The sequence below is a fragment of the Carcharhinus amblyrhynchos genome, chromosome 3 (genome assembly GCF_965287045.1).
Source record: "Carcharhinus amblyrhynchos chromosome 3, sCarAmb.v2.hapA, whole genome shotgun sequence".
Classification (NCBI taxonomy): domain Eukaryota; kingdom Metazoa; phylum Chordata; class Chondrichthyes; order Carcharhiniformes; family Carcharhinidae; genus Carcharhinus; species Carcharhinus amblyrhynchos.
In genome coordinates, this window is record NC_137326.1 from 3,245,447 (window position 1) to 3,261,883 (window position 16,437).

General features: G+C 43.3%; 1 protein-coding gene across 1 annotated transcript in view; it reads right to left on the reverse strand.

Annotated features, from left to right (window-relative positions):
- Positions 1-16,437, reverse strand: part of txnrd3 (thioredoxin reductase 3) — a 65,946-nt gene that overhangs the window by 18,727 nt on the left and 30,782 nt on the right. Inside the window, exons 9-11 of the mRNA XM_080218629.1 lie at positions 9,912-10,137; positions 8,554-8,646; positions 4,667-4,743 (exon numbers count right to left, since the gene is read on the reverse strand). Of these exons, the coding sequence (XP_080074755.1) occupies positions 4,667-4,743; positions 8,554-8,646; positions 9,912-10,137 (396 nt within the window). The remainder of the gene's footprint in view (positions 1-4,666; positions 4,744-8,553; positions 8,647-9,911; positions 10,138-16,437) is intronic.

Genomic DNA, 16,437 nt, shown 5'->3' on the forward strand with positions numbered 1-16,437 from the left:
TCTCCTATCCTTCTCTATGATCACTATGCTTTGTCTGTATAGACAGTAAAAAGTCTGACAACACCAGGTTTTAGTCCAACCTATTTATTTGATAATATACTCGCAAGCTTTCGAGGGGTTACCCTCTTCGTCAGGTGAATGGAGAACTCTCCATTCACCTGACGAAGAGGGTAACCCCTCGAAAGCTTGCGAGTATATTATCAAATAAATAGGTTGGACTAAAACCTGGTGTTGTCAGACTTTTTACTGTGTTTACGCCAGTCCAACGCCGGCATACCCACATCTTGTCTGTATAGCGCATGAGAAACAATACTTTTCACTGTATACTAATACGTATAATAAATCAAATCCAATATATCAGATACTCAAAGGTCAAACATAATTGAACTACTTTTAGTCTGTCAAATTAAGTTAGTATCTTCAAAAGGGTCAGTCTCATAATATGTGCAGACAAATTTTCTTTCATTAAAGTAAATATAGTGTAGCCATATTTGAGGACACTAATGTAGAGTTGCACTTCTGGGCATATTACTTAAGTTACATGAAAACTTTGCAAGTCTTCTGCAATGCCAGTGTCATAACTAGAATTTCAGAAATGATTAACTAAGCAGAACACATACACCTGTTCAGCCAGAGTGGCATGTGGAATCTCAAGTAGCTTTAGGGGCGACTTGTTTTATAACAGAAGCCACTCAAACACCAGAAGAGAGACATCTCAGTGTAAGTATCAGGAACAACTGACCAGCTTTACTGTTGCGCATTTTCCAAAGAAATTGGACTGCAGTCAAATTTAAAATTGCCAAGTCATCCTACCTCTGTCAAAAAGGATATTTATCTAATGAAAGCCAAATCTAGTCACAAGCAATTCAAGGTCACCACAATTTCTCTTTTTTGGCACAAGTCACTGTTTATATTGCCATTTTACTTCACAGATTAACTACTAATTAGAAGACTTCACAATATAATATGTACGTTCAAGATAAAGGAAATGGATTGAAATGATGGGGAACAAAGTAAAAAACAAAATCTAGCTGTGAAATTTGGCACCTGCCAAAATGTTTTACTCAAATCCCAGAACTGTGAAAATGCAACTGATTCACAGGGTAAAATTCACACTTCAAATTCTCAAAACAAAAATTCAGAATTAAGTAGTTAAGTTTGATTACAGCCGTGACATCAAAACCAGGTGTGTATGAGATAGGGTGGTGGAAACCAAATTAATACAGTGACCTGTCGGAAGCAGTTTTCAATTCAATTCATGGAAAGGACAGATCAACTCTATGGTCTGTCAGTTCCTCCTCAAACATTTGGGTGAAGTACCGTCGGGTCCACAAAGGAGTACAGATTTTTTTTAAAAAGTACAAAAATCATCAGCCAGGTTTCATTCATAACTCAGAGTCAGAAGATTCTGGGTTCAACTCCATGGTCCAGACCTGAACATGATGGCACAGTGGTTAGCACTGCTGCCTCAACACCAGGGACTTGGGTTCGCTTACCGACTTGGGTCACTACCTGTGTGTAGTTTGCACACTATCTGCACGGGTTTCTTCCAGGTGCTCCAGTTTCCTCCTACCGTCCAACAACATGCAGGTTAGGTGGATTGGCCATGCTAAATTGCCCCTTAGTGTCAGGAGGACTAGCTTGGGTAAAATGCGTGAGGTTATAGGGATAGGATCTGAGCGGGATTATGGTCGGTGCAGACTCGATGGGCCGAACGGCCTCCTTCTGCGTTGTAGGGTTCTATGACATCAACAGTGCAGAACTGCCCCTTAACTGCTATGGGAGGGATATGTTTCAGGGGAAACTTCAAAAAGTGACCAATTACTTTCTCAGTAATGTTTGTAGAGCAATCACTTCGCTCATTGCAGTATGCAAATAAACCTTACCTGCTCGTTGTCATAACAACCATAATTTTGTCAGCTAACCAAAAACATATTGAACAAGACAAACACTGACCAAAAGGTGTCTGATACTGTAAGCAGACCACTGTTCTGGGAAGTTTCTATATGGATTGCACTGCAGACTTGCTCTAACATCTGTGGGGTGTCACCATCGACTTCAAAAAGAGAAATGCAAACTGCTGAATTTTAATCAGCAGCAAACACAAGGAGAACTGCTAACCAGTCAGACACACCCAACAAATACTGAAAACTCCACGGACGACAAAATAATCCCATCTCTTGTTGGTTTCAATGAGTCAAAAATTGAAGATCAAAACTGTGATTACTTGTTGCACAACAATTGGGACAAGCTTAAGTGGCATGAAGAAGTTGGGCTGAAGGGCCTGTTTCCATGCTGTAAACCTGTATGATTTTACCTGTAAACGAATTCCTTTCTGTGGAACACACCAATGGGGGGGGGGGGGGAGGAGTTACGAAATTTCAAGTCAGACAGAAATACAGGGTCATCAAATTAATCTGAAAAAACTGAAGCAGTAAAAAAATCTGAGTCTTTCTCTAAAGCAATGGTTGTCTCCAGCAAGTGCAGCTGATTTTCAATTCAACTTCTTAAAAATTTGTATACAGCATGTGTGGGTGCCGCTGGCAAGGCCAACATTTATTTCCCACTGCTAGATTGCCCTTGAAGGTGGTGGTGAACTGCCTTCTTGAATCGCTGCAGTCTGAGGTGTAGGCACACCAAAAGTGCTGTTAGGGAAGGAGTTCCTGGACAGTGAAGAAATTACAATAGATTTCCAAGTCAGGGTGGTGAGCAACTTGGAGGGGAAGTGGTTGTGTTCCCAGGCATCTGCTGCCTTTGTCCTGCTTGTGGGTTTGGAAGGTGTTGCCCAAGGAGCTTTGGAGAGTCCCTACAGTGCATTGGGAGCATTTAATAAACCATGAACTTCAAACAGCTGCAAGGCTCAGTAACTTCTGAAATGTGTGGCACGTACATGCGTGCTTTCGTGTCTTATTTTTTTCAGGTTTAGTAAGTAATAAATTTATTCTGACTCAGGAAAACTAAGTTTGATTGGCTTCTTATTAAATCAACACATTTGGATTTATGTGGCATTTACGAGGAGGGCTAAATACAGGGGAGCCAGTTCACTCCCCCACACCTGGTCATAACATACAAGTCACTATACTAAATAAATTTTTCTTTTGTATAAAAATGCTCTATATGAATATAAAATTGTAAAACTGTACAAGCTGATCACTAATGAATACGATTGTCCACCCAAGAAACTGTGTTACTGGTCACGAGTTGCATGTCCAGGCATTGATATCTATGTTGTATTTCTTGAGGCAAGCCTTCAGGGTGTCTTTGAAGCACTTTCTTTGTCATCCTCTTGTTTGGGAACCTTCCTGGAGCTGGGGAAAGGAGACGTGCTTTGGCAATCAGGATTCTAACATCCTAAGCACACGGTTGGCCCAGCAGAGTTGGTTTTAGATGATCAAGGCCTCGATGCTGGTGCTCTTGCCTCGTTCAAGGATGTTGATGTTAGTACACATGTCCTCCCATCTGATGTCAATACAGCATTGATGGTACCTCTCCAGAGCCTTGAGGTGGCGTCTGTACAGAGTCCAAGTTTCTAAGCCGAAGAGTTGGAAAAGCACTGCCCTGTACAGGATGACCTTGGTGCCAGCACAATTTCATGGTTGAAGACTCACGTCCACAGGCGTCAAAAGGCAGCATTGGACACAATGTTGGATCTCGGCATTGATGCCAGCTTTAGATGAGGGGTCGCTCCCCAACAGAAACGTTCCATGTTTGAAAGGGTTTTTCCATTGTTCTGGATGGAGGGAGAGACCAGATCCTGTCCTGGAGTGGGTTGCTGACGGATGGGAGTCTGCTTGAGGTTGAGAATGAATCCTCAATATGCTTCCAGGAAGGGGTCAAGCATGGTTTGGAGATTCCCTTCTGAGAGACCAGAGATGGCGATATCATCCATATACTGAAGTTCCATGAGCGATTTGGTGTCAATTTCTCTGTCGATTTCAACCGGCCAAAGTTGAAATGTGTTTTGTCCATTCTGCAAATTATATCTACTCCATTGGAAAGCTTGTTCTTAACAAGGTGAAGAATGGTGACCATGAAGATGGAGAAAGAAATGGGGGCAATGACACACCCCTGCTAGACTCAGTCTTGATAGGATCAATTGGGTGGCACAGTGGTTAGCACTGCTGTCTCACAGCACTAGGGACCCAAGTTCAACTCTTGTGGGTTTCTTCCAGGTGCTTTCCTCCTCCACTCCAAAGGAGGAGGTCGGGTTGATTGGTCATGAAAAATTGACCCTTAGTGCCAGAGGTAAATACATTGGGTTAGGGCCTGGATGGGATTCTTGCTGGCGCAGGCTCAGTGAGCCAAATGGTCTCCTTCTACAGTGTAGGGATTCTATGATTCTAAGTTGCAGTGATAGGATTGACCTCCATTGCTTGGAAACAATGCAGCACAAAACTGTACCAAAGTATTTTGGGTCCATGTTTATGCATGCCAATCTTGTGCCATTCAGAAGCAAACTTGTATTTAACAGACAATTTGAAGGAAGCAATTATGGATGTTTCTCCCCTCTCCCCCACCCCCCTCCCCCAACTACCAAACCACCCCCTCATTCCTTCAGCTGAATTCCAGCTTTTCCCCCAATTCAGCTCCAATATTTGCAGACCAGACTCAAATCGATCTCAAGAACTTTTCTGCAAACTTTAATCTTGTGAAAAACACAACTTACTTTTGATTTAGTTGAACGCCAATCTTTTCTAGGCCAATGTGCTTTGTGCAAGCATCACGTCCCACAGCGATCAACACCTAAAGAGAAAAGCCAATATCACATTTCCTGGTAATTAAAGGCAATTTCCCATACCCTCTTGAAGCTATTAAAGGCAAACAAGGATTTTTTTAAATAAATTAACCATTCATTCAAGTTCATTTGGAAATTAGGCTACTTTTCCAATCTGAAATAAAACCACTATTTGAATAGTAATTCTGAACTTTGCATTCTAGCTACCACATTGCATCTTCCCAATCTAAATTCACACTGGGAGAACTGAAATTACCATAGCTATTCACGGATCGGAAATAATCTACCAACTTTAAGAACAAGAGCAGGATATTTTGCTGAGGCTGTGTAAGACTCTGGTGAGACCCTATTTGGAATATTGTCAGCAGTTTTGGGCCCCATCCCGAAGGAAGAATGCACTGGCCTTACAGAAGGCCCAAGAGAGGTTCACAAGAATGATCCCAGGAATGAAGGGTTTGTCATAGGAGGACTGGTTGAGGAGTCTGGGTTTATACTCGGAATTTAGAAGGATGAGGTGGGGGCATCTATTTGAAACTTACAGAATACTGACAGGCCCAGATCGAGTGGATGTGGAGGGGATGTTTCCACTAGTGGAAGACAGAGGAATGGGAATGAGAATCATATCAGCCATGAACGAGTGGCGGAGCAGACTCGATGGGCCGAATGGCCTAATTCTGTTACTATATCTTATGGTCTTATTTGGGATACGCAACCAATGCTGGCCTAGCCAGCAATGCCCTCATCTCATGAATGGATAGTTTTTTAAAAATGTAATAGATTTGGAGTTGCAATTAACTAGATAAAAAGCAGCTACAGTTCTCTTAACTTACCTTAATCCTGTCCCCCATTTTGGTCATTCAATTGACTGACTTCAAAATTAAGCAACTTTTGCATTCTATCCAAAAAATAAAGTTTAACACCAGCAGCAGTGCTGCTGCTGCAAGCTACAGGTGTGTGTTGACAATGATAGGCAAACCCTGTGTGCTGTATCCCTATTTCCCTCTGACACCCTTTTCTCTCCATCTGATCACTGGTTGATTTGAAGTTAGCTAATCCCAAGGGGACAAGGTCATAAATGACTCAACTCAGCAGCCTTAACAATGGCAAGTAAAAACAAAAACTTTTCTCACTTCTATCCTGTGTTTGTACCATGTGAACACAATATTCATCTCTATTCTGACAGGCTGGAACGGTTCAGCTTTCAAACTAAAAGGATGCTGGTCCTTGATGGAAATTGTGGTGCTATTCGCATCGATTTAAAAATTCAATCAAGTGAAAATGTAATGAAACAAATTTGCCAAGAAACCAGAAGTAAAATGTGTTAATAACTGATCAACAGTTGGATAGTCTGGTATACCCAGGGTGGGTTCACAAGGAAAATGCTGAGGAGGTATTAGCTACTTGCGTCCAGAAACTTCCAAACAGAAAATCTGCGCTCTCAGAACAAAACAATAAGAAGATATGGAAAAATATGAGTGTTGTCCTATGGGTAGGGTGTTGAATTGGGGGAAGGCTAACCACAGCCGGATTAGGCAGGATCTGGTGGCTGTTGATTGGGAGAGGCTGTTCAAGAATAAATCCACATCTGGCATGTGGGAGTCTTTAAAGGAGCAGTTGATAGGGCTGCCGGACAGGCATGTGGCTATAAAAAAGGAAGGATAGGAACGGTAGGATTCAAGAGCCATGGATAACCACTGAAATTGTGGGTCTAATCAAAAAGAAAAAGAGAGGCATACGTAAGGTCCAGGCAGCTAAAAACGAATGGAGCACTGGAGGAATACAGAGAAAGTAGAAAAGAACTCAAAAAGGGAGTTAGAAGGGCAAAAAGGGGTCACGAAATGTCTTTGGCAGACAGGATTAAGGAGAATCCTAAGGCATTTGATACATACGTTAGGAACAAGAGGGTTGTCAGGGAGGAAAAAACAGACCTCTCAGGGACAAAGAAGGGGAATTATGCTTAGAACCAAAGGAAGTACGTGAGATCCTAAACAAATACTTTGCATCAGTATTCACAAAGGAGGGGGACATGTTGACTGGTAGTGTCTCAGAGGGATGTGTTGACCATTAGAAAAAAATCTCAATTACAATGGAAGTAGCATTAGGTTTTTTAGGAAAAATTAAGACAGACAAATCCCCAGGCCTGATGGCATCTATCCTAGGCTGCTCAGGAAGTCAAGAGATGAAATTGCTGAGCCTCTAACAGAAATCTTTGTCTCTTCACTGGACACAGGTGAGGTCCCAGAAAATTGGAGGATAGCAAATGTGGTCCTGTTATTTAAGAGTAGCAAGGATAACCTGGGTAATTACAGACCAGTGAGCTTGACGTCCATGGTAGGGAAATTGTTGGAGAAGATTCTTAGAGATAGGATATATATGCACATTTAGAACAGAATAATCTCATTAGCAACAGACAGCATGGTTTTGTACGAGGGAGGTCATGCCTCACGAATTTGGTTGAGTTTTTTGAGGAGGTGACAAAGACGATTGACGAAGGAAGGGCCGTGGATGTAGTCTATATGGATTTTAGTGAAGCATTTGACAAGATCCCTCATGGCAGGCTGGTGCAAAACGTTAAATCTCACGGGATAGAAGGTGAGCCAGCTAGATGGGTGGAGAACTGGCTTGGCAATAGAAGACAGAGGGTTGCAGTGGAGGGTTCTTTTTCTGGTTTGACTAGCAGTGTTACACAGGGCTCTGTACTGGGACCTCTACTGTTTGTGATATATATAAATGATTTGGAAGAAGATGTAGCTGGTGTGATCAGTAAGTTTGCGGACGACACAGATTGCTGGAGTTGCGGATAGTGATGAACAGACACAGTACAGCAGGATATAGATAGTCTGGAAAATTGGGCAGAGAAACGGCAGATGGAATTTAATCCAGGTAAATGCAAAGTGATGCATTTCGGTAGATCTAATGTAGGGGGAGCTGTATAATAAATGGCAGAACCATCAGGAGTACAGATGCACAGAGGAACCTGGGTGTGCAAGTCCACAGTTCCTTAAAGGTGGCAGCACAGGTGGAGAGAGAGGTGAAGGCAGATGGCATGCTTGCCTTTACTGGATGTGGCGTAGAGAATAAAAGTTGGCATGTGACGTTGCAGCTATACAGAACGTTGATTATGCCACATTTGGAACACTGCGTCCACTTCTGGTCGCCATACTACCAGGAGGATGTGGAGGTTTTGGAGATAACGCAGAGAAGGTTTACCAGAATATTGCCTGGTATGGAGGGTCTTAGCTACGAGGAGAGATTGGGTAAACTGGGGTTGTTCTCCCTGGAAAGAGAGGATGAGGGGCAACCTAATAGAGGTGTTTAAAATTATGAAGGGCATAGATGGGGTGAACAGTGGGGAAGCTTTTTCCCAGGTCGGAGGTGACGAACACAAGGGGTCACAAGTTCAAGGTGAGGGGAGCAAGGTTCAACACAGATGTCAGGGGTCATATTTTACACAGAGGGTGGTGGGAGCCTGGAACGCACTGCCAAGCAAGGTGGTTGAGGCGGAAATGCTGGGATCATTTAAGACTCATCTAGATAGCCATATGAACAGACTGGAAATAGAGGGATACAAACGAACGATCTAGTTGGGCGCATTAGCGGTGCAGGCTTGGAGGGCCAAAAGGCCTGTTCCTGTGCTGTATTTTTCTTTGTATTTTGCCAACTACACAATGTACAAAGATGCAGAAGTGTTGAAGAAGGTTGGAGCAGTGTTTTGATATTCAAGATAAGTTGTTTTTGCTTATGTAACATCTTATACTTTTGTTTCTGCAACACCCTGTCAATCAAGACAGATGATTAGCAAAAGGCATTGTACTCACAGTGTTGTATTCATCATCAATGACCTCTGTACTTATTGTGGACTTTGCAGTCACTTTGAGTCTTCCAGGTGTTCCAGCCTCCAGCTGCTCAACCTACAGAAACAATTGGGGAACAAATCTAAGGCTTAAGGAAGATATATATAAACTTGGAAAATGCATGAGAAATAAATTAGAGCTTTAAAACTAATTTGATGGCTTCCACGAATATAGAAAAGTTGACATTCACTATGTATTAGAATCAAATGCCAATGCTATTGGTCTATTAATTCCTGTCAATTAACTTTCAGCAGTAAATTCAGGAATTAATTGGCAATGGACAATGACAGTGGGGAGGGGAGAGAGGATAATTAATGATCCAATAGAACTATATGCTCAGCTAAGAAGGCTGATGAATAGACTTATGGCTGGATCAGACAATTTAAGAAAGTCAATGGTAACACATGCCCCATCTTCCTACACCATGCCCACCAGTTTATAAAAGATCATGCTCTGTCCGTCCTCCATAATTACTCGATCCCTCTGGTCTCATTCAAGAGCACCTCATCAATAGGTCCTGAGAATCCCTCTTCAGACTTCCTTCAAACCCTCTAATTGCCCCTCTAATCTCAAGCCTCCAGCCCACAATTTCACATCAGTGAACAATCCCAGTGCTTCAGACCTTCTTCCCCAAATGCTCCCAATATTGTCAGGATTTCTGCCACAAAACCAATAGGTTGAACTAAGATTTGTTCTGATACATATTAAATGAACTTGCCAAATTAGACTTTTGCTGCCCCTTCTCCTCTTCCCTTTACACAGAATGACTGATCAAAAGATTCAAATATTTATTTGTTCACGGAATGTGGGCATCGCTGGCTAGGTCAGCATTTATTGCCCATTCCTAAGGGCATTTAAGAAGCAACCACATTGCTGTGGATCTGGAGTCACATGTAGGCCAAACTGGGTAAGGACCAACAAATTTCCTTCCCTGAAGGACATTTTAATCCCAGATTTTTATTCAAATTTCACCATTTGCCACAGTGGGATTCGAACCCAGGTCCCCAGAGCTATATCCTAGGCCACTAGATTATTAGTCCAGCAACAATACTACTGTGTCACTGCCTCCCCCTAAGTATGTTAACTTACATGGGGGTGATGCACATAACCAAGCCCCTTTAGAAAAGAAAGCAAAATTATAGTTGCATGTAATGTGCAGCTTAAGTAAATAGTGTTTAAGAATTGTCTTAGCTCTATGCTTCACCATCTGGCACTCTGGACAATGCACTGTTCTATTCCAATGTCCAGGAGCTACCCTTGTACCTATACAGTTAAAAACTGAAAAATATACAAATCGTGCAGCTGAAAACATGCTTCATTACCTTAGTTGGCACATATCTTTTCAGAAACTTCACCCCATGAGTTTCCATGTGTGCTCCCACTTTCTCTGCCATTTCCTGATCAAAGCCACGCAGAAGAATGGAGCGCACCATTACTGTAACATCCAATCCCAAACTACAAAGGAATCCTGCACATTCCAGTGCCACATAGGAAGCACCCACAACCAGAGTTTTCTTTGGGCAGTAAGGTAGAGAGAAGAGATCATCACTGCAGAAACAATGTGAAAAAAGCAAATGAGAATCAAGAATTTTTGCTTTATTAACTTAGCAATGTACCATTTTCCCTTTCCTTTGTTCCAATCATAATTCAATACTCCCCATTAGTAAGTTTTCAATGGAGACTTCATAAAAGGAACATACTTTCCCTCTGGTAAAGGTAAAAAAAGGGCAAAGATCACACCTGTAACTCATTACTTTTTGGAAAAGTGAACAAATCAACTCAACAGGTACTGTTCACATATTGTGGCTCTATAATCGAGTCAGTTATGCGGCATGAGAAAAAGCTTTTAAAAAGTTTTGCTGAAAATTGTTTAAAGCACTTTATAATTCTTGTCTTGAGAACAAGACTTAAGATTTTAAAAATAGCTGACAGAGAGCACATAATTAGAAACTCAAAAAAGGTCTAAGTATAGGTTGAGAGGCGGTAGATTTAAAACTGAGGTGAGGAGGAACTACTTCTCGCAGAGGATAGTGAATTTGTGGAAACTGCTGCCCCATCAAAAGGTGAAGTCTGAATCCTTGAATTGCTTCATGAAGGAAATAAATATCTATCTAATAAAATAGGATAAGGGGACATGGGGAGCAAGTGGGAAGATGGTTTTGGGACCAGGAAGAGATCAGCCACGATCTAATTGAATGGCGGAGCAGGGTCAAAGGACCGAATTTGTCTACTTCTGCTCCTAATACCTATGTTCCAAAAAAATGGCAACCTTAATGAGCAATACGTGCTTCATCCTTTGTAGCGATTGCTCTGGGTACAACCTTGTTTCAAACTGAGACCTTAAAACTCACACTTAGTAAAGGAAAGTGAAGGCAAGAAGAAAATTCGGAACGTATTTAAGGGAACGTCATCATTTAAGGGTGAGGGGGCAGAGGTATAATTTGGAGGTGAGAAGAAGGTTCTTTACGCAGACAGTTGTGGGGGTCTGGAACGCGCTACCGAGTAGGGTGGTGGAGGCAGGAACGTTGGACTCGTTTAAGATGCAGTTAGATAGGCACATGAGTGAAACGAGAATGGAGGGATATGGTAGGGGCTATTAAATAGGGTTAAACCTCGGGAGACACCGGAAGGGCAGGCTGTATGATTAATATTTTTTGTCTTTATTCCACAGGTGGAGGTCCACCTCGTGTCAAGCGAGGGGCATGCACACGGCGGGTCGTGCATGGGCTGCTCTTGGAAGTCCAGGAGTGGCCTAGTACTTCATGTCAGTGTGCGTGCTTGATCCTGGACCGGTAGACGGGCGCCGCAACAGCTCAGTGACTAGCACTGCTGGCTGTGCAGACACATGGATTTGGGCCTGTGTCTGTGGGAGTTTGCGCATTCTCCCTGTGGTTGTGTGGGTTTCCTCCGGGCGCTCCGGTTTCCTCCCACACCCCAAAGATGTGCTCTTAGGCTAATCGGTTTTTACCAAATTGACACTATTTCTTCCCTGAATCTGACTGAGTAGGGTTCCATTCGTAGACATGCAGGGTAGAATAGGTGTAGGGTGATGCGGCGGCGCGGGCTCGTTGGGCCGAAGGGCCTGTTTCCCGTGCTGGGTTGTTCTTTGTCTTTGTATTCCTTATGATTCCATAAGCGACAGCAGCTTTTATTTACTGCTCAAGTTTTGTACAAGTCAACCTGTTACCTTGACTCAAAACCAAAAGAGAAAATGCTGGAAAATCTCAGCAGGTCCGGAAGCATCTGTAATGAGAGAAAAGAGCTGACATTTCGACTCCAGACAACCCTTGGTCATCTGGAGTTGAAACGTCAGCTCTTTTCTCTCCTTACAGATGCTTCTGGAGCTGCTGAGATTTTCCAGCATTTTCTCTTTTGGTTTCAGATTCCAGCATCTGCAGTAATTTGCCTTTATCCTGGTTGGTTCTATTCTCTCTCCATAGATGCTGTCAGGCCTGCTGAGTTTCTCCAGCATTTTCTGTTTTGGCTTCATGCCATGCTCCTGCCTTTGCCCTATTCCCTGTATTTTTTTTATTTTAAATAATTGTATAATAGTTTAATTTTCTTTTGAGCACCTCAATTGAACCTGCCATCACCACAATCAAGCAGTATATTCCAGTCCATAATGACTCATGCTGTGAAAAGACATTACTTGTGTCACATTTGCTTTTGTCAATTATTTTAAATTTGTGCCCTTTTGTACTTGATCCCTGCACAAGTGGGAACAGCTTTTCCCTATTTACTCTGTCCACACCCTTCACAAGTTTGCATACCTCTATCAAATCTTATCAGCCGCCTTTTCTCTAAGGAAAACGGTCCTAACTTCTTTAAGCCATTTTCAAACTGAAGTTCTACATCCCTGAACCATCCTGAAGACTTTTCTGCACTCTCTCCAACGCTTTCCCATCCGTCCCTAAATACAATGTACAGAACTGAGTGCAGTACTCTAGATAAGGCCAGATTATTGTCTTACACAAATTCAACATAATCTCCTTGCTCTCATATACTATGCCACTATTAATGAAGCCTAGAATACTGTATGCCTTAAATGCCCTCTCAACTTGTCACCTTCAATGACATAAGTGCGCACACTCCCAGATCCCTATACCAATGCACATCCTTTCGAATTTTATCTTTTATCTTCTGTCATCTCGCCACATTCTTCCTAAGATAAATCCATCCACTTTTCCCCACATTCAACTTCATTTGCCATCTGTCCGCTCATTCCACCAACTGGTCTAAGTTCTACACAGTTCATAATTAGAGGTTTTCAGCATGGATACAGGACCTTCGGCCCAACTTGCCCATGCCATCCCTTTTTTTTTTAAAAACCACTAAGCTAGTCCCAAATCCCTCCATACCCATCTTCCCATGTAACTGTCTAAATCTGTTCTTCAAAGACAAAATTGTACCTGCCTCTACTGTGTCTGGCAGCTTGTTCCAGACACTCACCATCCTCTAGAAAAATTGACCCTCTAGACCCTCTTGTACCTGTCCCCTTAAAACTTACGCCCTCTAGTTTTAGACTCACCTACCTTTGGGAAAAGATGTTGACTATCTTATCTATGCCCCTCATCATTTTATACATCTCTAAGATTACTCTTAAGCGAGGCATCTTGAGGGGAATTGCTTGATAGAGCAGACGCAGCACGGTTTCGTTAAGGGGAAGTCGTGTCTGACAAATTTATTGGAGTCCTATGAGGATGTGTCTAGGGCGGTGGATAGAGGAGAGCCGGTGGATGTGGTCTTTCTGGATTTTCAGAAGGCGTTTGACAAGGTGCCTCACCAGAGGTTATTGCAGAAGGTAAGGGGGCATGGAGTTGGGGGTAGGGTGTTAGCGTGGATAGAGGATTGGTTGTCAAATAGGAGGCAGAGAGTGGGGGTCAATGGGTGCTATTCGGATTGGCAGTTGGTGACTAGTGGAGTGCCCCAGGGGTCGGTGCTGGGGCCTCAGCTATTTACCATTTATATAGATGATCTGGAGGAGGAAACCGAGTGTATGGTGTCGAAATTTGCTGATGACACCAAGATTGGTGGAACAGCAAATTGCGCGGACGGTGTGGAGAGTCTGCAGAAGGATCTAGATAGGCTGGGCGAATGGGCCAGGAACTGGCAAATGGAATTTAATGTTGGCAAGTGCGAGGTGGTCCACTTTGGTAGGAAGAATGGTAGGAAGGACTATTACTTACGTGGCGAAAAACTGCAGCAGGCGACGGTGCAGAGGGACCTCGGGGTCCTTGTGCATGAGTCGCAAAAATCCAGCCTGCAGGTGCAGCAGGTGGTCAGGAAGGCAAATGGGATGCTGGCCTTCATAGCGAGGGGGATTGAATATAAAAGTAGGAGGTCTTGCTGCGGCTGTATAGGGCATTGGTGAGGCCGCAGCTGGAGTACTGTGTGCAGTTTTGGGCGCCGCACTTACGCAAGGATATTTTGGCCTTGGAGGGAGTGCAGAGGAGGTTTACTAGGCTGATACCAGAGTTGAGGGGGTTGAGCTATGAGGAGAGGCTGAATAAAGTAGGCTTGTACTCGTTAGAGTTTAGAAGAATGAGGGGAGCTCTCATTGAGACAAATAAGATGATGAATGGGATGGATAGGATAGAGGTGGAGAGACTCTTCCCGCTCAGAAAGGACAGTAGGATTAGGGGGCACAGCCTCAAGATAAAGGAGGGGCGGTTTAGAACGGAGTTGAGGAGGAACTTCTTCACTCAAAGGGTGGTGAATCTCTGGAATTCTCTGCCCGTTGAAGTGGTGGAGGCTGCCTCGCTAAATATTTTTAAGATGCGGGTTGATAGGTTTTTGATAAGCGAGGGGATTAAGGGTTATGGGGAGAGGGCGGGAATGTGGAACCGAGCCACAACAGATCAGCCATGATCTTATTGAATGGCGGGGCAGGCTCGAAGGGCTAGATGGCCTACCCCTGCTCCTATTTCTTATGTTCTTATGTTATGTTCTTATGTTCTCCTATGCTTCAGGGTAAAAAGTCCCAGTCTATCCAGTCTGTCCTTATAACTCAAATCATCAAGTCCTGGTAGCATCCTAGATTGATGCATTTTGGTCGATCAAACAAGGACAGGACAAACTCTGTTAATGGCAATGGGGGCATTATAGAACAAAAAGGGGTAGCATCCTAGTAAATATTTTTTGCACTCTTTCTAAATAGGGTGACCAGAACTGTACATAGTATTCTAAGTGTGGCCTTACCAATGTCTTGCACAATGTCAACAAGACATCCCAACTCCTGTACTCAATGTTCTGACCAATGAAACCAAGCATGCCAAATGCCTGCTTTGCCACTCTGTCCACCTGTGACTCCACTTTCAAGGAGCTATGAACATGTACCCCTAAATCTTTGTTATATAACGCTCCCTAACACCTTACCATTAACAGAGTATGTCCTGTCCTGGTTCGATCGACCAAACTGCATCAACCTCACATTTATCTAAATTAAACGGTGCAGAGGGTCCTTGTGCATGAGTCGCAAAAAACCCAGCCTGCAGGTGCAGCAGGTGGTCAGGAAGGCTAATGGGATGCTGGCCTTCATAGCGAGGGGGATTGAATATAAAAATAGGGAGGTCTTGCTGCAGCTATATAGGGCATTGGTGAGGCCGCAGCTGGAGTACTGTGTGCAGTTTTGGGCGCCGTACTTACGCAAGGATATTTTGGCCTTGGAGGGAGTGCAGAGGAGGTTTACTAGGCTGATACCGGAGTTGAAGGGGTTAAGCTATGAGGAGAGGCTGAATAAACTAGGCTTGTACTCGTTAGAGTTTAGAAGAATGAGGGGAGCTCTCATTGAGACATATAAGATGATGAATGGGATGGATAGGATAGAGGTGGAGAGACACTTCCTGCTCAGAAAGGACAGTAGGACTAGGGGGCACAGCCTCAAGATAAAGGTGGGGGGGGGTTTAGAACGGAGTTGAGGAGGAACTTCTTCACTCAAAGGGTGGTGAATCTCTGGAATTCTCTGCCCGTTGAAGTGGTGGAGGCTACCTCGCTAAATATTTTTAAGACGCGGGTTGATGGGTTTTTGATAAGAGAGGGGATTAAGGGTTATGGGGAGAGGGCGGGAATGTGGAACTGAGCCACGACAGATCAGCCATGATCTTATTGAATGGCGGGGCAGGCTCGAAGGGCTAGATGGCCTACTCCTGCTCCTATTTCTTATGTTCTTAAACTCCATCTGCCATTCACCAGCCACTGGCCCAACTGATCAAGATCCCTTTGCAATCATAGATAACCCTTTTCACTGTGCACTATGCCACCAATCTTGGTGTCATCCACAAACTTATTAACCATGCCTCCTAAATTCTCATCCAAATAATTGATATAAGTAACAAATAACAGTGGACCCAGCACCAACCCCTGAGGCACACCACTGGTGACAAACCTCCAGTTTGAAAAACAATCCTCTAGACTCTCCCTGTTTTCTGTCATCAAGCCAATTTTGTATCCAATTGGATACCTCACCAAGCTTCCTGTTATTTGTAAATTTTGAAATCATGCCTTCTTCACCAAGGTCTAGGTCATTAATAGGTTTCAGGAAATGCAAAGATCCAAAGATTGACTCCCAGGAAACCCCACTACAAACCTTTCTCCAGCATGAAAAATACCCATTAGCCACTACTGTTTCCTGTCACTTGGCAAATTTCATATCCATGTTGCTATTCTCCCTTTATTCCATGAGCTATATAACTTTGTTCTCAAGTTTGTTGTGTTAGTACTTCGACCTCAAAAAGCATTTGATAATGTACACCACATCAACAGCACTGCCTTCATCTGCAAGCTCTTCAAAAAAATTCCAGCCAGTTAATTAAACACAATTTCCGCCACAGAAATCTGTACCGGCTTTTT